The 27451-nt window shown below is 40.4% G+C and overlaps 1 protein-coding gene, 2 non-coding genes and 1 pseudogene across 4 annotated transcripts in view; 2 read left to right on the top strand and 2 right to left on the bottom strand.

Annotated features, from left to right (window-relative positions):
* LOC113524663 (serine/threonine-protein kinase Nek5) overlaps window positions 1–20218 on the top strand; it is a 22628-nt gene extending 2410 nt beyond the window's left edge. Inside the window, exons 2-22 of one of the 2 annotated variants that reach the window (XM_026911007.3) lie at window positions 128–251; window positions 1500–1596; window positions 2802–2899; window positions 3000–3083; window positions 3432–3502; window positions 4003–4089; window positions 4782–4836; window positions 5083–5283; window positions 6179–6257; window positions 6644–6753; window positions 12744–12985; window positions 13185–13263; window positions 13352–13453; window positions 13560–13640; window positions 13818–13898; window positions 13978–14064; window positions 14149–14238; window positions 14855–15083; window positions 15351–15464; window positions 16187–16346; window positions 17473–20214. In XM_026911007.3, coding sequence (XP_026766808.3) covers window positions 132–251; window positions 1500–1596; window positions 2802–2899; window positions 3000–3083; window positions 3432–3502; window positions 4003–4089; window positions 4782–4836; window positions 5083–5283; window positions 6179–6257; window positions 6644–6753; window positions 12744–12985; window positions 13185–13263; window positions 13352–13453; window positions 13560–13640; window positions 13818–13898; window positions 13978–14064; window positions 14149–14238; window positions 14855–15083; window positions 15351–15464; window positions 16187–16346; window positions 17473–17617 — 2412 coding nt within the window. In that variant the 5' untranslated portion in view covers window positions 128–131 and the 3' untranslated portion in view covers window positions 17618–20214. Of the gene's footprint in view, window positions 1–127; window positions 252–1499; window positions 1597–2801; window positions 2900–2999; window positions 3084–3431; window positions 3503–4002; window positions 4090–4781; window positions 4837–5082; window positions 5284–6178; window positions 6258–6643; window positions 6754–12743; window positions 12986–13184; window positions 13264–13351; window positions 13454–13559; window positions 13641–13817; window positions 13899–13977; window positions 14065–14148; window positions 14239–14854; window positions 15084–15350; window positions 15465–16186; window positions 16347–17472 lie in introns of both variants that reach the window. The other variant, XM_034304270.2, reaches the window with a different exon arrangement.
* trnas-uga (transfer RNA serine (anticodon UGA)) lies at window positions 11891–11972 on the bottom strand. Its single transcript has one exon. It is a non-coding gene; the product is annotated as a tRNA-Ser (tRNA).
* Window positions 12169–12251, bottom strand: trnal-cag (transfer RNA leucine (anticodon CAG)). Its single transcript has one exon. It is a non-coding gene; the product is annotated as a tRNA-Leu (tRNA).
* Window positions 20219–20567: 349 nt separating the features above from the next.
* LOC117597325 (E3 ubiquitin-protein ligase TRIM35-like) lies at window positions 20568–25198 on the top strand (annotated as a pseudogene).
* Window positions 25199–27451: the final 2253 nt, after the last annotated feature.

The raw sequence follows: 27451 nt of genomic DNA on the forward strand, positions 1-27451 counted from the left end.
TTATTATTTTAATTATTATTGTTATTATTATTATTATTATTATTATTATTATTGTTATTATTGTCGTTGTTGTGATGATGATTGTTGTTGTTGTGGTGGTGATTGTTGTGGTGGTGATTGTTGTCAGGGCGATGGAGGAGTACGTGGTCCTGGGGCAGGTGGGAGAGGGGGCGTTTGGGAAAGCGCTGCTGGTCAGAGAGAAGGCGGGTTCGGGGCGCCGCTGTGTGGTGAAGCAGGTCGGCGTGTCCCGGGTGAGAGACCTGTAACTTCAGTAACTTCAGTAACTTCATTAACATTTACACCGTAGTAATATTTCTTACAATAATATTTTACATTAATATTTAATATTTTATATTATCGTGTATATTTCTGTTTTTGTTTTTTGTGGCCTACTGAAATACACCAGTATGCAGTTTTTACTGTACAGACTACGACTAAAGCTTTTTCTCTTGAAGATCGTGAACGATACTGTGTTTGTATTATCCGCAGCGTCCGTCCCTCGACCTGACGCTATTAAAATATTAAAATATTAAAATATTAAAATATTAACCAGGACGAAGCGGCGCCTGGAGACGAACGAATGAGCGGGAGATACAGTAACTAAAAAAAGGAAGTATAATGAGAGCAGTGTAGTGATACTGTGAAAACGAAGGCGGTTTATTACTACGGGTTTAGCACTCACTTTCACATGCTGTTGCAAAAAAATACAAAAAAAACCCACAAACTGCAATTTATAGCTACATTTTTTCACACTGCAATGAACCTGAAGCTGTGAACATGTAACTGCATTAGGACCTGTTCAGGATCAGCTTCAGCAGGACACAGACACTTCTACAGTTACAGTATCTTACGCTCGTTCGTTCCTCTTCAGCTACTGCTTCATCCTGGTCAAAACCCAGATATCAGACTTATCGCGAATCTGTGGCAAGACTTCTGTTCACCTGAAAGTCCAATCTGACAGATGTTGAGCAATTTTGCTAAGAGGAATGACCAAAAAGATCAGGATCCAGATTCGTAACGCTGGTTAAGCCATATCCCAGAAGACTTAGACTTAGTGTGAAGATGTAATTGCAGCCGAAGGTAGTTACTGCAGCAGGAGGGGGGTGAATACTTTTGCAAATGACAGGTTTAATCTTCAACTTTCACTATAAAAATTATACTTTGTACTTTCAAATATTCTGTGAATCAAATTGTAAAAATCAGACTCCTGGGTGTGAATAACTGTTTAAGGTGGTGTAAATAAGAACCTATTTTACTACCTAATGAAACACTCTCTCTCTCTCTCTCACTCTCACTCTCTCCCTCTCTCTCACTCTCTCTCTCTCTCTCTCTCTCTCTCACTCTCTCACTCTCTCTCTCTCTCTCTCTCACTCACTCTCTCTCTCTCACTCTCTCTCTCACTCTCACTCTCACTCTCTCTCTCTCCCTCTCTCTCTCACTCTCACTCTCTCTCTCACTCTCTCACTCTCTCTCTCTCCCTCTCTCTCTCTCTCCTGTAGATGTCCCCTCGAGACAGAGAAGCAGCCAAAAAGGAAGTGACTTTACTGTCTAAAATGAAACACCCCAACATTGTGGCTTTCTTCCAGTCGTTTCACGGTTGGTGCAGCGCAGTGACCTGTCACTCAGCTCAAACAGACACACACCTTGCTCTCTCTCTCTCTCTCTCTCTCTCTCTCTCTGTGTAATCAAGAATATTATAAAATAGACCTTTGTGCCAAATAGACCTTTGTGCCGAATGCTGAATAATTTAAGAATAGCTAATTGGAATTTTAAAGTTGTGTATTAAATCATTTTTGTTTAGGAAGCACATCAGACCCACTTGCTTTTTTGGATTTTTAGAGTGCCTCATTTGTTTGAAAGTTCCTGCTCAGTAATGGGGGAGTGCAGGGAATTCTGGGAGTCTGTTATATCCAATTCTAATGTATTCAGTTTTTCACTTACAGTATTTCGTTCACTTTTATAGTTATTGTTATTCGGTGTATAAAGTGGCTTAAAATGACATAACATAACACATGACTAAAATATCTAGGCCTGTGACAGTTTATTGCACAGTACATCAGTTAAAATAAAATGGACTGAAATCATTAATATTATATTGTTCAAATAATCCGATTTTTTTTTTAGATATAGACCAGCGTTTCTCAGGGACGTCTTCGTTCTTCTCCAGCTCCAAACACACCTGCTCTGTAAAACGTGTCTCCTTAAATGTCCATAATCATAAAAGTCCCGACACGGACGTAAAACTGGAAACACGGACCACAGGAAACTAAGGCTCAGACACACACACGCTGCAGTGAGCAAGACTTCGCAACGAGACAAAGGAACGTGAGGGTCTATAAAGACAAACTAACGCTAGCGATGAACTGAAAACAGGTGACCACAGTTAGGTAACAGACCAATGACAGCGCAGGGGCGGAGACACCAAAAACACAGTGACGCAGAATCATAATTTCACAAGTTAAAAATACTTATTATTTATTACTAATCACTTGGGAATGTTGGAAACTTGGAGAGTCCTGGAGTGAGAAACAGTGTTTTAAAAGAAAAGCTCTCTCTACTGTGTTCCTGAAGCTTGAGGAATACTTGAGGAATAAAACACTTGGGGTTGTGCTGTTACAGGAAAATAATTAACGACAGGGTGGTGTGATGATTTATATTTATTTATTTATGTAATATTTTCAACATTGATTTTGATTGTATAAATCTTGTAATGTGACCCAGAAACAATCTGGAGCAGAATGCGAAAAGAGTTGTTATTACGCATATGTGTGTGTGTGTGTGTGTGTGTGTGTGTGTTTCAGAGAGAAATACTCTCTACATAGTGATGGAGTACTGTGATGGTGGGGATCTGATGAAGAAAATCACTTTGCAGCGAGGACAGCCATTCACAGAGGAACAGGTACACGTATGTCCCACACACACACACACACAAGTATCCATTATTTATTATTAATTGTAGAATGAATGAATTCTTCTTAAATAATGTCTCCTCTGTACAGATAATAGACTGGTTTGTTCAGATCTGTTTGGGTCTGAAGCACATTCATGACAGAAAAGTTCTGCACAGAGACATCAAAGCTCAGGTACACACTTCTCACACTTCACACACTTCTCACACTTCACACACTTCACACACTTCTCACACTTCACGTTTAAACTGGGCAAAATATCACAGATCACAAAATATATCACTATACACGATATACGGTATTCACACAGGCAGCAAAACCATAGCGCTACACTGAAAACAACATTGGGGGCATGCTGTTTTAGGAAAATAATCCAACGACGGGGTGGCGTGATGCGCAGTGCGTTGATCATTTTCCTATAACAGGACGTCCTGAAGCGATTTATTCCTTACAAATTAAGCGTCATAGAATTTATTGTTCATTAATATTTCAATTTTTTTTTCTTGGATTGCTTTTATGTAGAACATCTTCCTCACTCAAGGAGGGACAAAAGTCAAACTCGGAGACTTTGGCATCGCAAGAATGTTAAACAAGTGAGTGTGTGTGTGTGTGTGTGTGTGTGTAAAATAGATATTAGAGGTGCATTCAGATTGATTAAAATAATAGTAATAAACATTGCTGATAAACGTTATGCAGTATGTTAGTGTTGCACTATTAACCACGTTAATGATTACGTTTTTAGGCTTCTTTAGTTTATTTCATATAATGGTGAGCTTAGCTAAAGTCAGATTAACACATTCTGGACATTATGCAAACATTAAGAACGTTAATCGTTATAATGAAAATAAAAAAGTTTTCCCTCCGCTACAGATTCATTGTAACACATTCATGTTGTTTCGAACTGCAAGGAAAGGAAACGTACTGTACTGGATTTATTATATAATCCATATTTCATATTTTTCTCACTTGGCTCTGAGTACTGTCTGTTTCATCTGCGTCTGCACCATACGGACCTTTCCGAACCACTACATACTGTACATATGTAATTACTTCTGTCAGGATTTCTGATGCCTCGTGTCTTTTGCTGATGCAGCACAACAGAGCTGGCAAGAACATGCGTCGGGACGCCATACTATATTTCTCCGGAGATCTGTGAGAACAGGCCTTATAACAACAAAACGTATGTACTGTGACACGTTGCATTGTGTGTGTGTGTGTGTGTGTGTGTGTGTGCACATAAGAGTGGATCTAAAATTAACCTAAAAGGAAAATGTGCCTGATTCGTTATTTATTTCTTTACAGCTCACTGTGTAATAAATAAGGAACTGCTGTTATAGGAAACTAATCAGTGACGAAGCAGCGAATTTGTCGACTATTACAATCGTTTATTTATTAAACACTGACACATCTTTACTTTTTATCTGTTTATACTGTTATACGTTTACTGTTATATTGTTATCGTGTTATATATGTAATATTCGCATTACAGTTGTGCTCTTGCCAGCCTTTTGATGTTATTCAGAAAAAAAAAAAATGAGACTTAGCACATTAATGTAAACCTTTTAATCTGAATTATATGCTGCTGTTCTAGAAAATGAATCAACACCTTCTGACCAATCCGATTCAGTATCAGTAAAGGTTTAGACATACTGTACAGTGTGTGTGTGTGTGTGTGTGTGTGTACTGTTTCTTATATGGAGATGCCACGTTGCACTTCGGAAGGAAGTTGGCAAAGTTGAGAAACCACAGAAGTTTGTGGCAGCTAAGATGAAAGACTAGCTCTGTGGTTCTCTCTCTCTCTCTCTCTCTCTCTCTCTTTCTCTCTTTCTCTCTCTCTCTGTATTTATGTTTGGGTCTGTCTTTGCTCTGCAGAGATATCTGGTCTCTCGGCTGTGTCCTCTATGAGCTCTGTACACTCAGACACGCAGTGAGTGCTGCAGAACAAACCACTAATCACATTCGCGTACAACACACACACACACACACTTACATTTACTGTACTTTCATTCATTCATTTGGCAGATGCTATACACCCAAAATACAATAATCCAGAGCAATAATAATAATAATAATGATAATAATAATAATAATAAGAGTGTTATGTTTATCATTATTGGATACAGCGTAGGTGCATTTAGACGTCAGTGATTTCTGCGTATGTGTGTGTTAACAGTTTGAAGGCAGCAGTCTGAAGCAGCTGATCGTGAGGATCTGTAGGGGGCGCTACACTCCGGTATCACAGCGTTACAGTGCTGAACTCAGGCTGCTGCTCACACAGCTGTTTAAGGTCAATCCCCGAGACCGGCCCTCAGTCAACTCGCTGCTGAAACGGCCGCTTCTGCACAAACACATCAGCAAGCACCTGGATCCACAGGTAACACACACACATATATATATATATATATATATATATATTTATATATATATATAGTGCTGTCGTGCTATATGAAGGGTTAGTGTTAAAGTACTGATGTCTTCGTGATCTATGGCCTGTTCATTTAAAGGTGCAGTTATATTTATTTTTTAAAAAAAAGATGATTTTTTTTTTAAATTCCTTACAATAGGTACAAATAACCTGGAACGTATGTGGAACATGATAAAAAAAAATTAATAATAATAATAATGATAATGCATTAAGCCGTAACCTTAGCAAAAGTGTATTAAGTTGCTGATAAATCCCGTTTGAAAAAATCGCCTTCTGGTCCTGAAAGCTTGTGTTTGGCTGTTCCTCCGGTTAGTCGTTTATAGACACTCTACTCCATGGGCCACTGTAGATCCTGGGGGCGGAGCTTTATGAACATGGGTGGAAATCATTCAAATATCAGACTCATCTAACTGTTAAAGACTTAAACTTACCTAATGCACCTTTAATTTTAAAGAAACAAAATACATACACAAAATTAACACACACAAGCTGAATAAAAGTAATACAATACAAGTAGTCCATGTAATGACCGAGTGAGGATGTGTAGAGTTGTTAGGCAGGCGGTAGTCAAACAGTAATGGCACAAATGCTCAAACAAGTGGGCAAGTCCAAGAGTAGTCAAATACAGAGTAGCAAAATGGTCAGAACACAGAAATAGGCTTCCATGAAAAGCATGACACAACTCAAGAGAATGGCAAGACTTCGCAAATATAAACTGAAGAGCTTGTGCTTCTATAGTGCAAACCAGGACAGCTCATTATTGACCAGTGCTGGCAGAGACAGGTCTTCTTGTGACAGTGTGTGTGTGTGTGTGTGTGGGTTTCTGTTTCTGGTTGTGTTGCAGTTCATGGAGGAGGAATTTAGTCACACAGTTCTGCACAGAGTCGAACCTGTAGCACAGCATGTGAACAAACACACTGCAGGTATGCATCCCTGTCCTACACACAGCACACGTACTCTATCTACAGGTGTCTAAGCCACTTAATCAGTTTTCTAAATTAAAATCATCTTCTGCACTGTAATTAGGTTAAAATTAAAAATGAGTTAATGTCTGTTGTCTGGCTACTAATGAAATGTGCTAATGATAGGTCATTTATTTATATTATACCGATTCTAATTTTTAAATGATGAACAAGACGCCATCCTTTTTCTGTTTAAAGTTATATTTAATGTTCTTAAGTTAGTTCCTGTTCTCATTTCTTTTATAGCAGCTTTGAACAGGAATTCCTTCACCAGCTTCTCATTTTGCTCTTTCTTGACTCTCTCTCTCTCTCTCTCTCTCTCTCTCTCTCTGTCAAAATGTCCAAAGTTACACCAAGGCCCGGTCCAGCAGTAAAGCCTGAGCATCCACTGAACAAGTTGCCTTCCAGACCAGAGCGAAGATGTGCAGTACCCAAGCCTTGCATCACACGGAATAAAGTATGGTTCTTCTTCTTCTTCTTCCTCCATGTTTTCACTTTATAGTAAATATCCAGTCTAATATTAGGGAATTTTGTGAGGATATAAGCAGTGTGTCCATTTTAATTTAACATCATCCAGGATATAGGCACTATAAAAGCCCCTTGAACTGAAGAAGTTGTTTTTTTCATGCATATTTAACTTGGATTGGATTGGAAGCCAGATTGCCCTCATGGACTGCCTATTTTCTAGCAGTACCTTCCACTATACAGAGTGTAGAAGCCATGATTTCATACCCATTTTCCTCATTTTAGGTAGCAGGCCACATTAAAATCAATTGAGTAGACTGCTAACACATCAACAACTCCTTTTAAATGTGTTGATTTACCTGTATTTATCTGAAAGCTACTAGGCTCTACACAGTAGCTTGCATATACAGTGGCTTGCAAAAGTATTCAACCAACTGGAATTTCTCAGATGTCGGAATAACAAATTTTAACTACACATATTCTTACTGTGCGTATTTTTTTATTGCAAAACCATGTGCTCTTACGGTGAATTTACAGAAAATCAAAAAATGAAAAATGCTGCTTGCATAAGTATTCAACCCCCGAGGTTCCAGAAGCTCCAGATGAGATATATTGTCTTACTCAGGACACAACTGACTTATAATTGGTCTTCACCTGTGAAATTTTAAAACAGCTCCAATTTTCGGAACAAAATCCACCTCAGGTAAACTGTCAATGAAGAGAGTGTCAGCCTGAAGAAAAGGAGTGAAATCGAAGACTAAGGAAGTTAAAGACAAGGTAGGAGAATTTCATAACATAGAAATAGGGTGTAAAATTATATCTAAGAGGTTGGACATCCCAGTAAGCACTGTTGGTCAATATTGAGAAAGTGGAAGCTGCATCGCCTCACCCAAGCACTACCTAGACAGTGATCTCCGACAAGCTAGAAATTTAATGATCTGCTGATGAAATTTTTTTTTTTTATAAGAAACTCATGTCAGCAGTGGGATTTGAACCCACACCTCCATTTGAAGACCTTTAACCTGGTAGAAGGGCTGACCCTTGAGCCTGGCTCCTTGGCCGTCCTGACACTATAAAGCAACTGTTTAATGATAAGGTTAATGCTAAGGCAATAGAATGTCATAACTTAGGTATAGTGTGTAAAATTATATCTAAGGGGTTGGACATCTCAATAAGCACTTTTTTTCAATAGTGAAGAAAGTGGAAGGTGTATCACACCACCCAAGCACTACCCTGCCTAGACAACACCCTCCCTCAAAACTCAGCCCAAAAACAAGCCAGACACTGGGAAGGGAAACCATAGTGAGGCCAACAGTCACTCTGAAAGAGGTTACAGAGTTCAGTGGTCGAAAGTGGAATGAAGGTGCACCAGACAACCACTTGAGCTCTGCATAATGGAGGACTGGATGGGAGGGTGGCTAGAAAGAAACCATTGCGCAAGAGCCACATAAAAGCATGAGAGTGACCCAGTGAAGATGTGATTTTTGTGGTTTTTGGTGTGATGAGACCAAGATCAAGATTCTGTAATTGGGCAAGTTTCAAAAACACTATGTGTGGTACAACATCATGCTCTGGGGATGAGTTTCATCCTTAGAACTTGGGATTCTTGTCAAAATTGAAGGGAGAATGGATGGAGCAAAATACAGGTGGATATTACCAGAGAACCTGCTGCAGTCTGGTAAAAAAAAAAAAAAAAAAAAAAAAAAAAAAAAACTAAAGCTTGGAAGAAATTTTACCATTCAGCAGGACAATGTCCCAAATACAAGGCCAACAGTGTACGAGTGATTAAAACCAAAAAGGTGAATGTTCTACAGTTCTACAATGTTCTACAAAGTCCAGATCTGAATCCCATTGAGAATATGTGGCACTGTTGAAAAATGGCAGTCAACAAACAACCGCCAACCAACCTGCCAGGAAGAATGGGCAGAAATCACTCCTCAACAGTGTGCAAAGCAACAGACTTAAAGCTGTTTTTCCAGGAAAAAGGTTGTTCTACCAAGTACCATTCTGAAGGTTTACTTTAAGAGCATATTGATTTACAATAAAAAAATATATATATGTAAGTGTCATTTGTAATCGAGACAAATCTGATTGCTTTTAAGGGGGTTGAATACTTTTTCAAGGAACTGTATAGAAGTATTCACCCCACTTGGACCTTTCCAGTGTTGGATTGCTTCTTCAATCTAATACATAAATATAAAACTACAATACTGTTAAAATTCTTTTTTTATAAGAAACTTTCTCATGTCAGAAGTGGGATTTGAGCCCACGCCTCCATACAGAGACCAGAATCCTCCATTAACCAAGGGGAAAAGATCAGAACTTTGCAGCTTCCAATCAGATGATATAAATATGAATATTTGGAGCACTAACCAGTCAGAGATATACTGTAGATACTGGCATTCAAGAGGTAGATACATCACAGTGCACAATACTCTGACCTTTGGAGAAAAGGATTCTATCCCTGATTGCTCTGCCAGTTCTTTTATAACCACAATGTCAGCTTTTTTTTTGTTCGTTTTCACACTTTGTCCAAATAATCTAAATGGATTTGGGGCTTGTTTCGAGGAGGGTGTTATCACTGCATGTTTATTTTCATACAGATGTCATTGTTTTTTAGCAGAATGATGAATTGGGAAAAGTGTGAGTACAACAATCACGTGACATCTTTTGTGAAACATGGTGGTGGTAGTGTATTAACTGGACATGTATGGCTCCCAGTGTACAGTAACTGACTGATGTGGTTTTATAGATGGCACAAACAGTGTCTTGCATTAATAATCAGCCCAATTCTGTGAAACCCATGAATTAGTTCTGGTGCAACCAGGTTCCATCAGAAGTCACATAATTAGTTGAATAGAGTTGATCTCTGTACAACTGAAGTGTCACATGATCTCAATATAAATACACCTGTTCCTGGAAGAGCCCAGAGTTTGTTAGAGAACATACTTAAACATACATCATCATGAAGACCAAGGAGCTATCAAAACAAGTCTGGGATAGTTCTGGAAAAGTATTAATCAAGGTTTGGTTATAACAAAATATCCCAAACTTACTTCCTGCAGAGTGACACAGAATCCATTATAAAAAAAAAAAAAAGGAAAGAGGGGACTCTTTCCAAAAAGCACTATCCTTGTAAGAAGGGGATTAGTCAGAGAAGCAAAAAAAATAATTTGGTGTAGATTTATTACATAAAATAGTCATAAAATCAATTTTAGTTCCAGTTTGCAACACTACAAAAAGTGGAAAAGTTCAAGGAGAGTAAATGTTTTTGCAAAGCACTATAAACAGCTTAACTAGTTGCCTCGACCTTTGAACCCACGCCTCCAGGGGAGACTGCGACCTGAACGTAGCGCCTTAGACCGCTCGGCCATCCTGACACACGGGCCACAAGGCCAGCCGAGTCGCAGACCATGCCCGGGTCAAGGCAGTGTAGTTGGTTCACTGTGCACCCATCTATGGGCGGTGCTGTAAAATCAAGCCAGTGCTGTGAACTGAACCACAGAATCGAATGCAATGACCAGTTTTTACCCATTCAGAATTTATAGGCTTAAAGTTAAGGACCGTGCTCAGGCTCGACGTCAACAACGCTGCAAGGCAGCGTAGTTGGTTCACTGTGGAACCATCTATGGGCAATGCTGCAAAGTGAACCCTAGCACTGACGCTCGGCAACGACCAGTTTTCTCGACCTGAACGCGGCGCCTCAGACCACTCGGGGCTTGAGGCCACGCGCGTCACGGACCACACCCGGGTCTTGTGTTGACCACAAGAGCAGGCAACCAACTTGGTTCACGGTTCAAATACCTATGGGCATTGCATTGAAAGCAACCGCTACAGTGTCGTATAACAGGGCTCTGACCCCTAACCACCAGCATAGGGCGGGGTTCACGGTAACAACCACCACAGGTCTCCAGGAAGTTTACAAGTACCTGCTCGGTCAGACTTACACCTACCCCCTAGTAGGTGCAGCGTTGACCGTAAACTACTGTGTAATTCTGTTGGAAAGTGAACAATGCCGCCATATGCAGAGTGAAAATCCGTTTGGTTTTCTTCCTATTGCGTTAGGACGAGCTCTTCAAATCGATAGTCATTCATTGCTCTTATGGAAAAAAGGAGATGCCCTAAATGAATTAAAGACAAGGAATGTGCGGTAACCTGAAATGTGTGGATTTGTGAAATGGGTTTGAATATCTTTAGCCTAGGTAAGCCTTTGGCTTTGAAATGTAGCAGAAATGCGGCTTCTGTAACAGAACACGTAAAACTGGAAGAGATTAGAAGACTACAAATGGTCTAGTTTGATATCAGCTGCTGATAAACTCTTTCCTGGGGTAGTGCAAAATGTCGTCGAACTGAGATCCCGACAAGGGAGTATACACCACAACATTTTTTGAATGTTTTCCATAAATGTAATTTACGTAGATTTACATTTATATCATCAAATGCAGATTAGGTTTCCAGGCCATACGTATTTGTCTTTGCTATGGATCACTACTGAAATGCTGTTGAATTTGTAGCGTGACAAGTTAAACAGCAGAACGGAACAGGCACATACCAGTATAAAATATCTAAATACCAGTATAAAAGGAGAGGATCCTTTTGAAGACTACCCTGAAGTACGTCTGTTACACTGAAAATAGACGGACATTAACTGCTTCCCTGCGTGTCGATGCGTCTCATTCACAGATGTAGAAGTTTTAAACTAACTAGGTCGAGCGTATGGTTTAGGACCAGCTTTATACCCTGCCTTTATGTTCAGCTTGTGCAACAAGCAGCCGGCTCGTCTGGACCTGAATGAAAATGATCTGATCTCACTTGGTTGGGCTGAAAGACTTTATCTCGGCTTGGCTGAGCAGGACTCGATCCGGTCCGATCCGGCCCGGTCAACCAGGACTCACCTGTTTCATATGAGGGAGGGGTTTCTCCACGCCTTTGTCTTTCTCCTTGCCCAAGTCCTTCAACATCTGCTTCAGCTTATCCCCTTATCCTGAAAAACAATTGCAAAACCAAGCTGATAGAATCTAAATCCTCATCAGTTCTTTAATTTGGCTCTTTTCTTGTCCTCATATAAGCATCAGAAACAGCCACCACAGGGCAGGGTTCAGCTGCTCTTAGACAAACCAAACGCCAGACGTAGTCGGCAGGATTCGAACCTGCGCGGGGAGACCCCAATGGATTTCAAGTCCATCGCCTTAACCACTCGGCCACGACTACAGGCGCTGCTAGTTCTGTAAAACTGTAAATTCGCTGCAATGACCGGTATTCTCCCATTAGCAGGCAAACAGAAGCTCGAACCCGACCTGAAGCGTCTTAAACTATGCAGGAAGGCTTCAACGGATTTCTTTCAACTTCTTAACATGCGACAATGGACTTCGGTATGGGAAGTAAACCAAAGCGCAGCAAAGGCAAATGTCAGAAGTGGGATTCGAACCCACGCCTCCAGGGGAGACTGCGACCTGAACGCAGCGCCTTAGACCGCTCGGCCATCCTGACACACGGGCCATAAGGCCAGTTGAGTCACAGACCATGTCCGGGTCAAGGCAGTGTAGTTGGTTCACTGTGCACCCATCTATGGGCGGTGCTGTAAAATCAAGCCAGTGCTGTGAACTGAACCACAGAATCGAATGCAATGACCAGTTTTTACCCATTCAGAATTTATAGGCTTAAAGTTAAGGACCGTGCTCAGGCTCGACGTCAACAACACAGTAAACTAACATAACTGGCTAGTGACCCAGCCCTGATATTCCCACAATGCCAGTGTACGTACCCTTTAAACTGAATGTAAAGCTCTGCATTTTAATCTTACAGTTGAACTGTCACTGTCCAGTAACATCCAAACCACAGTGTATGTGTGAATTCAAAACACAATGGAAAATGTGTGTGTGTGTGTGTGTGTTAACCAGTGACTCATATGAATAGAATGTGTTTTATATACAACTCATAAAGTAGCCCGAAATTCAAAATCCTATTTTGTGTCATTCCAAGAAAGTGACGGGCCAAGCAGCGGTGGTAGAAGTGGGAAAGGCACGAGCAGGAATGGCCGCTCAGTTTGAGACCAAGCCGAATGCACATCTGCAGCACTACAGGCAGCACCGTGACCATCGGGACCACCTGCAGCACCAGCCACGTCTTCATCAACCTCCTCTTCTTCCTCGTCTTGCAGCACAAGAACCCATGGAGCTGGAGAGACCAGCCAACAGACCGAATGCTCTGGAGCCATACCAGCTGTGAGTGTGTGTGTGAGAAAGAGAGAGCTGAAAAATAAGTTTTATTATTTTATTGGACAGCAGTTGTATTTGGATGGAGATGGCAGGATTAGAAATATATGTTAAAGTGTAAGATGGTAATGGATAACGGATGGATGGATGGATGGATAGACAGATAGCAGATGACTCTCTTTTCTTTCTTGATGTCTCCTTTTTCTAGCGTGGCAGCAGCAAGGGAGGAATACCTGCAGAGAAGACAAGAAGCCAACCAGTACAAACTCAGAGCGGAAAAACAGCTGGTGACGTGCATGCACTAACCCAATAGTTTCACTCTTATTCGTTTCTTAATTAATTAAAGATCTTAATTAGCCTTATTTTCTATTGCAGGGTCTGAGGCCAAGTACAGCAGATGCTGAAAGGTACAGATGCCTTGACGAGAGAGCCGCTCCACCTCAGCAAGCCTCACAAGACAAAATACGGGAGCAGCAGGTCTCTTGTCTTCTGAAATTAGAAAGTAATGAATAAAAAAAAAAAACAGGGTTGTTTCATGCAGACATGAGCATATGTGTGTGTGTGTGTGTGTGTGTGTGTGCAGGAGTATCTCAGGCAGTTGCAGCAAATCAGGCAACGTTATCAGGATGAGATCAGAGAGATGAGGCAGAGAGCCGATCCTGAGGTGACACACACTTTCTCACGCTACAGAACAGTGTTCCAAAACAAAACAAAAAAAAAAAAAAAACAGGCAGGATTCACTAATTCACTCACTTGAATAAGGAAGTTCACAAGAAAGGCTTCGAAGCCCAAGCCAATAGAAAATTTCTAACTTTCCTGCTTTCTTTGTACGTCTCCTCAGGTCCAGCCAAATGCAGCAGGTGCATCCTTGTTGGAGCGTCCTACAGAAGAACACACACATCCACCCAATGAAGAGCAAAAGGTAAGCACACACACACACACACACACACACAGACACTAGGGGTAGTTTGTGGAATGAAGCTTATTGCTTTTCTCTTTAGCCCACAGATATGGAAAAAGCTCTGAGGCAGATTCTTGAGCAGAACCAGAAAGAGAGGAGAGAGCTGCAGAAAAAATATAACGACAAGGTAGCTACATTCCTCTACCTGTAGATGTACACACACGAACCTTCACGGTTCATCAGCACTGAAGGTCTCCGCTCTGTTACGCAGAAAGGAGTCATGTTTGAGATCAAGCTGCAAGATGACAGAATGCAGCGTGAAGGAGATAAAGAACCACAGGAAATGGATGAAAAGAATGAGGTAATATACCGATGACGATAAAATCCTACTGGTAATAAGAAAAAAATTAAGAATGGGGAAAAAAACCTCTATAATAAACTATTTTACATATAGTTATGATTTTTCACTTCAACATTAGAAACTATTTAGTTGTTTTGTCTAAGAATAACACAAGAACTAAAAAAAAAAATTAAAAAATTTATTCCTATTCACTAACCCCTTGGCATTCACCCCAATATGGCAGACAACTGAAAACGACACTTTCCTGTTTTTTTTAGCATTTGTCAGACCGAAAAACCAAATAAAATTCACCTAACAGGTACTTTGAGCGCTGGAAGATGAACCTCCACCATTTCTGTCCATCTTACCCACAATCCTGAGCACTTTCAATGGATGAAAATCATCCTCAGACCTGATGCTGCCACCACCACGCTTCAAGTCTATATAAGCGTCGTGATATGATTTATTTGCGTGATAGAAAATGATAGGAAACTTCTACCAGTCTTTTATTAAACTAATGAATAAAGTGTTTCCTTTTGTTTACAGAGGTTGCTTTAGAAGCGAGAAAACCATTTATGCTATAATATATAAAATAATAACTCGTTTTAAAAAATGTGTGTATGTGGCTGCTTGTCAGGAGGATCCTCTGAATCAAACACTGAAATTTGATGCAGAGCTCAAATTTTGGAGACCAGCAGGTGAGACCGAAATCAAGCCTGAAGAAAGAGTTGAGGAAGAAAGGAGCGACGAAGGAGAGAAGCAGGTGAAAAGAGGGATGTGGCGACACGAAGCTCCTCAGACTCTTCTGAATGCTCTGGCCAACATGGAGGTCTCATCCATCTGCTCCACGTATTCGTCCACACAGGGCAAGTGGGACATGAAGAACACACACACACACAGAAAACTGAGTAAACGCTGAGCATGTGAAGTCATAGAGCAGTTTTATGCACTTGTTTGAAACCCACCCAGAGAGTATGGTGAATTATGGTCCTCGCAGCCACATCAGAATTCAAACTAATGATATCTAGCCTTTTCCCACTCAAGAGTCACAGTATTAATGTATAACATTAAGAAGATCAGATCCTGGAGTTCAGAACTCATATACTTATTTACATTTTTTTTTTTTTTTACAGTAAATCAGGAAGAGAAGGAGCGAAGTCCAGACGGGCGGAGAAAATGGACAGACTGCCCTCCTGATACACTCCTTAATGCTCTGGCAAAGGCACAGCTCACCGACTCTACACTGGGTAACATGCAAAACTATCCATATGAATGTAAATGGTTTTCAGTGTTGCGGTACTATACAAGCTTATTCTGTACTCTATTCATACATATTCTATGCAGTTATTGGAAAATAATCAACAACAGGTTGGTGTGATGCGGCCTGACACGAAGCAAAGTTACTGTTACCACCCCGAAGTTGATTATTTTCCTATAACAGCATGTCCTGAATTGTTTTATTCCTCGTATACCACAGCAATTTGTCAGCAATTACAATTTTTTTATTAATTAAACGATTAATCATACTTTTTATCCATTTATAGTTACACTTAAGGTTGATGAATGTCAGCGAAACTCTCTCTCTTTAAGTAATGTTACTGAGCATCTGTTTTTCACTAATAAAAACCTACATAATCTGTTTATTATTAGACTTAGATGATGTAGTGTGTCCATTATATAGTAAGTGCCTGTGAATGAATATTGCTGCTATTGAAACATTAACATATTATATAATTTTAAAAAAATTAAGTCTTCTGAAATTATGTGTTTACTCAGGTTTTCTTTGTCTGATGTAATATTTTGTCTAAAGATATAAAACCATTCATTTGTAACAAACGCTTAATAATAGAAGAAATCAGAAAAAGAGGAAAATGCACTCCAAGCCTAGAACTGAGCGTAGCGCCTTAATGGTTCTTTGGCAGGACTTTCTAGAGTCTTACTTTTTTTTCTTTCTCTTCTTCTCTGTCAGGAACATTCGAGCCATTGGGTGAAGACAGTGTGCTGGAGGAGGCGAGGGAAAAGCTGGTGGAAGATAAAAAAACAGACGGCGCTGTTGATGAAGGAGAGGACGACTCTGACGTGGAGGTGGACGAGGAGCGCCTGGAGCCCAGATCAGATGACGATGACACGTGAGACTTGTCAAAAGCAGCAAAGCAATGGCTTCTCAAACTTTCCGTTTAGGTCAAAACCCACACAGTTAGATGTTTGTAGCGGAAATGCTTGGTTTAATTAAAAAAAACGTAGCTAGCGTGTTAATTTTACCCTATTAACTAGTCAAGTAAGGTCAAGTGGGTCTTATTGTCATTCCTCTATATAGCTTGCATAAATTGGAACAAAATTTTTCATGGTCTAGTTTCTCCAAGACCATGGTGCAACACATAACAGTACACAAGACTACATAAAGTGTAAATACACAACAGTGTGAGACGAGTGTAGGACAACAAATCCACAGGACAATAAAGACACAGAACATGGACTGTAAACTATGGAGTCATGTAGCAGCAATACACTATTGAAAAACCTCTGACGCGTCTCTGATGCATCTACCAAATAGAAATCTCACAACCTTACAGGCTACACTCAGGTAATTTGCATAATCTGTATAAGATCGCAGAAAATTTGCTTAAGCACATTGTCATATTAGTGCCATATTCAGCAACGAACTCCAGTTCCCAGCATGCCTTGCGGCCTACAAACATGGCCGCCACTGACTATGAGTCCAAGCACTCACCCGCATTAACACTATTTAAGCCCACAGAAATCTCCACAGCATTGTGAAGTAATGCTCAGTGTATTCTTGCCTGACTTACCAAGCCTTTGTTGTGTATCTTGCTATTCTGGTCTTGACGTTGTTTTGTTACCTGCTTTCACAAAATCTGGATTTTGCCTATTATATGATTTGCTGATCGCCTGAACCTCTGTCTGTTCCTGACCTTGATTTTGCTTCACATTTTGGATCGTTTGCCTAAGTTTAATAAACATCACCTGCAACTGCAACCGTCTCTGCAGCCTGACACACGTGCATAACCCTACTCTGAATACCTGTAACTTTCCCCATTTAAATACAGACATAACATTTGGACTTAAGTTACTAAGAAACAGCCCTAACTGTGTAAGTGACAAGCCACAGGTTCATGAGTTGATTCTCATCTAAAAATGTCATTTTGTCACATTTCTCCTATCTGTTATTTGCCCTTCGACCACAGAAAAGAAGGGTTACGCAGTGTAATGCCTCCTTCTCCCATGTCTTCTCAGGAACTTCGAGGAGTCAGAGGATGAGCTGAGGGAGGAGGTGAAGGACTCCATGAGAAACCTCTTTATCATGGAGGATGAGGAGGTGGAGGAGGGTAGGAATACAGAGACTCACACACCAGCGGCCCTGGAACAGAGCCAGTCCTAGGCTGAGCAGGGAAAAAAACGAAAAGCCCCTGAACCCAGAGGAGCATCAGCATTGGGGAAACATCACCAGAATGATTAACAGTGTCCTGTTTTATTGTTGCAAATTCATGACATCAATTAATAATAGGGTGTTTGTACTGAAAAGGAGTTTACTAATGAAATAAACATTACAGACACTGTGACAAGGTATTAGCATCAAATGTATTCTAATGCAAGTTTAACAGAGTGCTGAAGTATATTTACAGGTTTTGATATGGATAGGTTTCTGTGTAATAGAAACTATCAGTAATAGGTATATGCTAATAGTTTTAAAATAAATATTCCCTAATTAATTCCCTCTTTCTTTGCAGTATGGACTCTTGTGACTTGTCACCTGCTACTTTCTGTTTAGCTCATCTCACGTCTCACACATACTCAGATCATTACTAAAGGAGAGAGAGAATGAGATTACATAAAGATACACTATATGGCCCAAAGTATGTGCTTCTTCCCCAAACTGTTGCCACAAAATTGGATGCACACAATTGTATAGAATGTGTTTGTATGCTGTAGCATTACAGTTTCCCTTCACTGGAAGTAAGAGGCCCAAACTTTTTCCAGCATGACAATGCCCCTGTGCACAAAGCGAGCTCCATGAAGACATGGTGTGTGAAGGTTGGCGTGGAAGGACTTGGACTGCAATCTAAAATTAAGCATTGTGTAACACCTTATCATAGCACTCCATTAACCCATGAGTTTGGGAGTGGTATATACTGGATCAGATTACTTCCAACAATTCATAAATTTTGCCTGGTGTGTGTGTGTCACAAAATGATGTGCGCTGATCAATTATGATGCCTTTTGGGATCCCAAATTTATGCAAAACTGTGCCTCAAATACAACCAGGTGTATATCCAAGTATGCCTCAGCATCATCCTGGTGAGAGAGAAGGAGCTTATTGGTGGAATAGTGGAAAGGAAGGAAGGAAGGAAGGAAGGAAAGAGGAAAGGAAGGAAGGTAGTGCTACAAGTATTCGGGTCTGATTTATTGCTGATGTTTTGGTAACACTTTACATGGAAACACATTGTAGGTGTTTTCTGCTTTTCCTTGATGAATGATGAATGAATGATGTTTCTAGAAATGTGCAGGTTGATAAATGCGTAAAATATCTCGACACAAGAGATGATACCTGATATATAACTGCTCGTAATTTTATGTGCTCAGGCAGTACATAGCTCTATTTTATAATTTTCTTTTTATATGTGACCAATTTACTATGATTAGATCACAGTGTGTGGGTTTGAAAAGACCACATTACCAGTTAAACCCAGAGAAGCTGGAGGAAACCTACACAAACATGGGAAGAACTTGTGAAACCACACACAGACAGTAACCTGAGTTTAATATTGAACCCACTCTTTCTTTCATTTGAAGCTCATGTAGAAAAATATTACTAGGATAGCCTTCTTTGAGCTCAGAAATATTGCTAATACAGAAAAATTAGTTCATGCTTTTGTTACCTCTAGGTTGGATTATTGTAATGCCTTACTGTCTGGATGTTCCAGTAGATGCAGTTAGTCCAGAATGCAGCAGCCAAAGTGCTTACTAGAACCAGACGATATGACCACATCACCCCTATCTTATCCACACTGCATTGGCCAAACAGCCCCACAGTTATGGAACAGCCTTCCAATTAATTTTCCAGACTCAGACACAGTCTCAGTGTTAAAGACTAGACTGAAAACATATTTGTTTAGTCAAATATACCCCCATGGGGTATACCCGTCTGGACCCGCCTGATCCATCCTGATGGACCCACTTCTACTTGGAGCCTCGCTCACCTGAAAATCACGCACTGCTGCTGAAGATGGCCCCACATGGATATCCTACAGATCACCATGGGTTTACTGTGGATTGTAACACACAGACAGCTTTAAGATGGCTGTGGATGTGGATTTCAGCAATTGCTAAGAACAGGTTACATTCAAATCTCCATCATTGAACAGCTGATCATTTCAGTTTGAAGAACAAGAACAAGAAACTTAAACAGCAAACTCTAATGATGCTCATACTCAAGTTCCTTTTAACACATTGAGCACTGCTTGACTTTATAGTATACAGTTAGAGATGAGAAACTATTTATAATCGCAGTACTCTCTGTCACCCAGACAAGGATGGTCTTGGTATCCAGGGGCACTTCCAGCTTGGGCCACTAGAGGGCACTCTGGCTGTCTCGCAGGACTTCTTCGTCTGTCGTCTCCCTGAGTTCCTGTACTAACCATGCTCATGTGTTTTTCATGACTTTTTTGATTATTTGCTCTATTTAAGTTTTTTTTTTTTTAATGCTGGAGCATTGTGTGAAGTCAGATTATGTTTTTTTGTTGCATTTGTTGTAGTTTTCACTATGCATAGTCTGTTTAAATAGTTATTGTTAAGTCTTATTTTCTTAGTTTAGCTCAGTTTCTGGTTACACTGCTGTTATTCTGTCCCTGTGTCTTTTTCCTTGGGTTATGGTCCCCTAAATAAAGAGGTTCTTCATGTGCATCCATCTCCATGGATTTCCTCGTGACAGAGTCTGGTTTCTTCCTTTCGTTGTGTCGGGGAGTTTTTCCTTGCCACTGTTGCCACTGGCTTGCTCATTAGGGATAAATTCAAATTTTATATCTGGACTTCTCTAAAGTTCCTTTGACAATGTCCAATGTTAAAAGTACTATACAAATAAAATCAAATTGAACTGAATGTCTTCTCACTTCAGGTTTGAGGATAAGGTGTAGTATTTTTGACGTTTATAAGATTTATAAGATCCAGTTCATCCTATTAGTGATTGGAGAGCTCTGGGCCTTGTGTCCTAACCTGGAAGAGTGACTCCAACAGATTCCAGGAATAAAAAAATTATTTTCAGTCCAGAAGAGTGAAATTGATCTCTGGTTGAATTTTTTTTTACCAATTGCTGTTAATTAACTCGTAGTTAGTACTTAAACATAAGTAAACTTGATCAGTTGTTTTCTGCTGTCAGTGATGACTGTAGCAGGTCATAACATGTCGCTCTAAAACTCCACCTATTAATGAAGTGCCGAGTCTGAGACGACTGAAGTCATTTTGTAGTGTTCTGCTCTGGTGAGTTTAGATTTATTCTCAGTTTATGAAGAATTCTGAGTCTCATTTTCCGCACTGTGAAAGGAAGTGATTACTAACTGGACCTACAAAGTTGTATATTAACTTTAAACAAACCTGAAATCAGAGTGTGATTACTTTTTACCAAAGTGAAATTCTGAACATTTGGACTGGAGAGAAGAACAACAACAGCAGCAAAATAAAATGGCTTCGAAGTTTTCAGAGGAGGATTTGTCCTGTCCTGTGTGTTATGAAATCTTCAAGGATCCTGTTGTTCTGTGCTGCAGTCACAGTGTGTGTAAAGTGTGTTTGCAGCAGTTCTGGGCGACCAAAGGATCCAGAGAATGTCCTATTTGTAGGAGGAAGTCATCTATGACCGAACCTCCTATAAGTCTGGCCTTAAAGAACCTGTGTGAGACGTTCTTACAGGACAGAAGTCAGAGATCATCAGTTTCAGAAACAGTCTGCAGTCTGCACAGTGAGAAACTCAAACTCTTCTGTCTGGACAGCCGGTGTGTTTGGTGTGTCAGACTTCAAGAAAACACACCAACCACAAATTCTGCCCCATTGATGAGGCATTAACAGATTGTAAGGTAAAATAAAATGTTCCTGTGATGTCATGTAGAAAAAGCTGATTCTACATATCAATATCTATAGGTTCAATAAAAAAAACACAAGGTGTAATAAATTAATAATAATTTACAATTGCCTTGTGATAAATGTTGTAACATAATAACCACTTAACATCGTATAAATCTACACTTTGCATAATTTTCTTCTGTATTGGTGCATTTAAAAGATTTACTGAGTGCTTATAAGAGAGAATACAGCTATTACTAAACACAGAGTATCCATGGAGTGTGTTGGTTTGTTTCAGGAGGAGCTAAAAACTGCACTGAAGCCCCTACAGGAGAAATTGAAGACCTTTAAAGACTGTAAACTGAACTGGAGTCAGACTGCAGAACATATAAAGGTTAGAATGATATTAGAGTTATATTTTGCATCACTGCATAGTCAGTTATATTTCATTGGATTTCCTCTTCACTGCAGATTCAGGCCCAACACACAGAGCGGCGGATTAAGGAGACGTTTGAGAAGCTTCACCAGTTTCTACGAGATGAAGAGGCAGCCAGGATCGCTGAACTGAGAGAGGAAGAGGAGCAGAAGAGTCAGATGATGAAGGAGAAGATTGAGAAGCTGAGCAGAGACATAGCGTCTCTTTCAGCCACAATCAGAGCCGTAGAAGAGGAGATGAGAGCTGAAGACATCTCGTTCTTACAAGTGAGGATCATTTATTCAGTATTTATACACTATATTACCAAAAGTATTCGGTCACCTGCCTTGACTCACATATGAACTTAAGTGCCATCCCATTCCTAACCCATAGGGTTCAATATGATGCCGGTCCACCTTTTGCAGCTATTACAGCTTCAACTCTTCTGGGAAGGCTGTCCACAAGTGTGTTTATAGGAATTTTTGACCATTCTTCCAAAAGCGCATTGGTGAGGTCACACACTGATGTTGGTCGAGAAGGCCTGGCTCTCAGTCTCCGCTCTAATTCATCCCAAAGGTGTTCTATCGGGTTCAGGTCAGGACTCTGTGCAGGCCAGTCAAGTTCATCCACACCAGACTCTGCCATCCATGTCTTTATGGACCTTGCTTTGTGCACTGGTGCACAGTCATGTTGGAAGAGGAAGGGGCCCGCTCCAAACTGTTCCCACAAGGTTGGGAGCATGGAATTGTCCAAAATGTTTTGGTATCCTGAAGCATTCAAAGTTCCTTTCACTGGAACTAAGGGGCCAAGCCCAACTCCTGAAAAACAACCCCACACCATAATTCCTCCTCCACCAAATTTCACACTCGGCACAATGCAGTCCGAAATGTACCGTTCTCCTGGCAACCTCCAAACCCAGACTCGTCCATCAGATTGCCAGATGGAAAAGCGTGATTCACCACTCCAGAGAACGCGTCTCCACTGCTCTAGAGTCCAGTGGCGGCGTGCTTTACACCACTGCATCCGACGCTTTGCATTTCACTTGGTGATGTGTGGCTTGGATGCAGCTGCTCGGCCGTGGAAACCCATTCCATGAAGCTCTCTGCGTACTGTACTTGGGCTAATCTGAAGGTCACATGAAGTTTGGAGCTCTGTAGCAACTGACTGTGAAGAAAGTCGACGACCTCTTTGCACTATGCGCTTCAGCATCCGCTGACCCCTCCCCGTCAGTTTACATGGCCTACCACTTCATGGCTGAGTTGCTGTTGTTCCCAAACTCTTCCATTTTGTTATGATAAAGCTGACAGTTGACTGTGGAATATTTAGGAGCGAGGAAATTTCACGAGTGGATTTGTTGCACAGGTGGCATCCTATGACAGTTCCACGCTGGAATTCACTGAGCTCCTGAGAGCGGCCCATTCTTTCACAAATGTTTGTAAAAACAGTCTGCATGCCTAAGTGCTTGATTTTATACACCTGTGGCCAGGCCAAGTGATTAGGACACCTGATTCTGATCATTTGGATGGGTGACCGAATACTTTTGGTAATATAGTGTACTTCTTTCCATCATGTAAAACCTTTCAGTCGTGTAGAAATGTAAATCAGATCCACTGATATTTGCGTTGTTGTTTTACAGAACTACAAGGCCACAGTGAAAAGGTGAGTGATGCGCTTCCTGTCTCTGTCGTTCTCTGTGTTTCTGACTCCAAACCCACAGCAGCACTGACTCCTGAATGTTTTCGCAGAGCTCAGAGCACACTGCAGCATCCAGAGGAGCTTTCAGGAGCAATGATCCATGTGGCAAAACATCTGGCCAACCTGAGGTTCAGAGTCTGGGAGAAGATGCAGGATGCTGTCCAATACAGTAAGAAATTTACTGTCTTTCTTTCTTTCTTTCTGTGTGTGTGTGTACTGTAATTGATTTCTTCTGTTTTTTTCTCAGTACCTGTAACTCTGGACCCCAACACAGCTCATCCTAAACTCATTGTGTTTGATGATCTGACCAGCGTGAGATTCAGTGAAGAGGACCAGAAGCTTCCTGATAATCCAGAGAGATTTGATGATCGTTGCTGTATCCTGGGCTCTGAGGTCTTTAACTCAGGGACACACTGCTGGGACATTGAAGTTGGAGATTGTACACAGTGGTCACTAGGTGTGATGACAGAATCTGCTCAGAGGAAGGGAAATGTATCCTCCAGAAGTGGAATCTGGTTTGTATGGTATTATTATGGTAAATATAGAGCACATTCTACACCACAGTCAGACACTCTCCTCTCTGTAACACAGAAACTCCAGAGGATCAGAATGCAGCTGGACTGGGACAGAGGAAATCTGTCATTCTCTGACCCTCTCACTAACACACACATACACACTTTCACATACATATTTTCTGACAAATTACTGCCATATCTAGCTGTTGGTTGTAAAAAATCTCCCCTAAAGATCCTCCCACTTCAGTGCTCTGTAAGAGTGAATCAGATCAGTTAGATCCTATATTGTTTTATTCCAATTAATGAAATATTGCTGATGAAAAGATTCTTATTCTTTATAAGTCTGTTTTTACTGAAGCACTGAACAGTTCGTCTTGAAATTCCAAGTTATTAAATGAAAATAACGTGACTTTAGGTTAAAATAATGACCTACTATGTTGAAATAATGAGTTATTAATTCAAAACAATGTAATACTATTTTCAAAAAACAACATAGTACATTTTTTCCCCACAAATTTCAGTTCAGGGCTTCCAGAAACAAATAAACCACAGGATGAAATTAAAATCATAAAAATATGTTTAAATGTAGATCTCTATGATTTAGATTATTTCATTTTATTAATGCATTTCAATAACTTTAAATAAATTGAGACTTTGAAGACTCGTGTCTTTACTGTATTTGTACTTGTCTGCGCTATGCTGTTAATCCTGGTTGAAGTGTTTAGCTGGCCGTGTGTGTAATATGTGACACATATGCAGTGGAGGAGAATTCAAACTGAGCTCTAATTTTCCCTCTACCAGCATTTATGGTTTTGCAATGATCAGGTAGAGTTGTATGTTGCAATGATCAGGTAGAGTTGTATCCTGCATTAGGTGCTGACTCACAATTTAAAATACAATTCAGAATGAAATAAAATCATCGCTTCGCTTTGTGCAATGTTCTGGCTCTGACTTTTCATGCTGCTGCACGCAACCCTTCTATGACTAATTTGATGAATGCTTGCTGAATGCACTCACTCACTCAATCACTTGCTGAATGCAAGCACTCTGAATCAGAATACGTTTTTATGATTTTTGGACGTTTTTATGACTTTATATAACGTAACGAATAAAGGAGACGTGCTCTACTATCCTAATTTAGCCAGCTTTTAACAACAGTCAGTTAATTGGTAGTTTATGAGCCGTTTTGTTGATAGTTTATCAGCTGTTGAAAAAGGCTTAGCTACTTTTTACTTACCTCATAGTCTTAAGCATATCTGAACTCGTCCAACATAAAGGAATGAATGGATATAATTGGTCAATCCACTGATTTAGAGAATTTAAACCAACTTATATCTGACATTTTTAATAGTTTCATATCAATAAAGCTACTGAAGGAAAGAGAGGTAGAGAGAAGGAAGAGAAGAGAAGAGAAGAGAAGAGATAGCAGCAGTTTTGACCACTAACTGGTGAGATAGTTGTAAGAAACAGTGATGTGGAGATACTAGAGCATCTTGATGTTAGATCGAAATAGATGGCAAAGAGTGACAGTTAAACACAAGTTATAAGAATAACTAGGGTTTTTATAAGAAAAAAAATGTATGTCAAAAGTGGAATTTGAACTCATGCCACCATCTGGAGACCAGAATCCTCCTTTCACCAGGGGGAAGGTCTGAACCTTGCATGTGGCATCTTAGACTGCTTACAAACACAATATCAGACTTGCTGCTGCATGGGAATGGCTGGAAGAGGAATGGGCCCTCCGACTCCTCCCCCTGCTATCAGGGTGTAGTGATTTTTGACCCTCTTAAAGAGACAGCGCCCTGAGTTCAAGTTGAATAACGTTACTTTGACTGTTAATCAGTGTTTTCCTTAGGTTTCCTTATCATTTAATGACTTAGGAAATGAGCTAAGGGGCCCTAGTATACTCTAGTTAGGAACTGTACAAATTAACTTAACCATTATATACACAGATTTCTTTGGAAAGTAGTTAACACCACCCCCCTGATAACCTTATCACACCATATAAATAAAACTCACTTTAACTAGTCAATCCATATACTATCCACTTATGGGCACTAAAACAAAAGCTTTCAAAACAAAAGTAACACTCTATCTCCAATATCCAACTCTGGAATCTCACTTGGCTATTTTAAGCCTTCTTATTCCGTTGGTGCACTTCATCAGCTGCTTTGGAAGCCAACTGATATGCTTCTTGTAGATCCCTTTTCAATTTTGTCACATACTGAGAAGGTTGTCTGTTCTCCTGTCCATCAGGAGAAATGGGAAAACACAAATCAACAAGGAGTCTCGCCTCCCTTCCAAACAGTAAGTAATAGGGAAAAAATCCCATAGTACTATTAGTACTATTATAAGCATGTACCAAGTGTTCTATGTGTTGACTCCATTACCTTTTTTCCTTTTTTAAACTTCCCAGGCTGAGGGTCGCCCTGAGGATGATATGGAGTAGTTTGCGATTTCCTTCATAATACCCGCAGAATCCTAGAAAGGATCTCAAAGACTTAAGGTCTACCATCTGAGGCCAGGTGGGGACAGCATTAATCTTGTCTAGATTGGCTGCAATGCCCCCAGTGGACACTACATGCCCTACATATTTCACTTTAGCTTGACAAAAGTGGCTTTTATCCATTGAAATTTTTAGACCAACTTCCTCCAGCCTGTCTAAGATCCTAAGGAGCCTGTCTTCATGCTCTTTCAACAACCTTCCAAAGATGATGAGATCATCCGGGTAAACTAGGCCCTGAATAAAGTTCATATCCCCCATGGCTTTTTCCATCCTGTAATCCTTTCAAATTGACCCTTTCTAATTGATAGAATCCTAAGGGACATATAAAAGGGGTTTTCGCTGCTCCGGAGATCTAGAACCGCAAACCATTGACTCCCAGATAAAAAGTCTAAGGTGTCATCAATACATGGAGTAGTGTATTGATCTGGAATTGTTCAAAGTGCAATAATCAATGCGCATTCTTACACTCCCATTCTTTTTTTGAGCTATTACTATGGGAGAAGCATATAGGCTTCGGGATTCTTTTATAATCCCTGCTTTTAGAAGCTCTTGTAAATGTCTCCAAACATCATCAATATCTGCCGGAGCAATTTCGATTATTTACGGAAAGTCCTTATATGACATCCCAATATGATGGTCTACCCCTTTTCCTAGGCTGACATCCCACTGGTGCATTGAAAACACACCAGCTCGCTGGGACAACTTCTGGTGAAGCCTGTCCTTCCAGCTCTCTGGAATGGGAGAGCTGCCAAAGTTAATAAGGTTGGGGTCAAACTGCTCTGTGACAGTCTCAGCCTCAGCAATTGGGCTTACTGGATCTTACTGCATATAAATGTTCCACAACTGTCCTCACTGGAATAACTGTGCTTCTCTTAGATTCATTGTGTATCAACACTGGGAAATCAACCCCATCAACTCCAGTACTTGGAACTACCATTGGCTGCAGTAACGCCCATACCAGTAGTGTCACCGATGGTGAAGCCTCCACCATCAGAAGCTTGTTTTGGACTGGCTCAGTTAGTTCCAAACTAC

This window comes from Pangasianodon hypophthalmus, chromosome 5 (genome assembly GCF_027358585.1).
Source record: "Pangasianodon hypophthalmus isolate fPanHyp1 chromosome 5, fPanHyp1.pri, whole genome shotgun sequence".
Lineage (NCBI taxonomy): Eukaryota > Metazoa > Chordata > Actinopteri > Siluriformes > Pangasiidae > Pangasianodon > Pangasianodon hypophthalmus.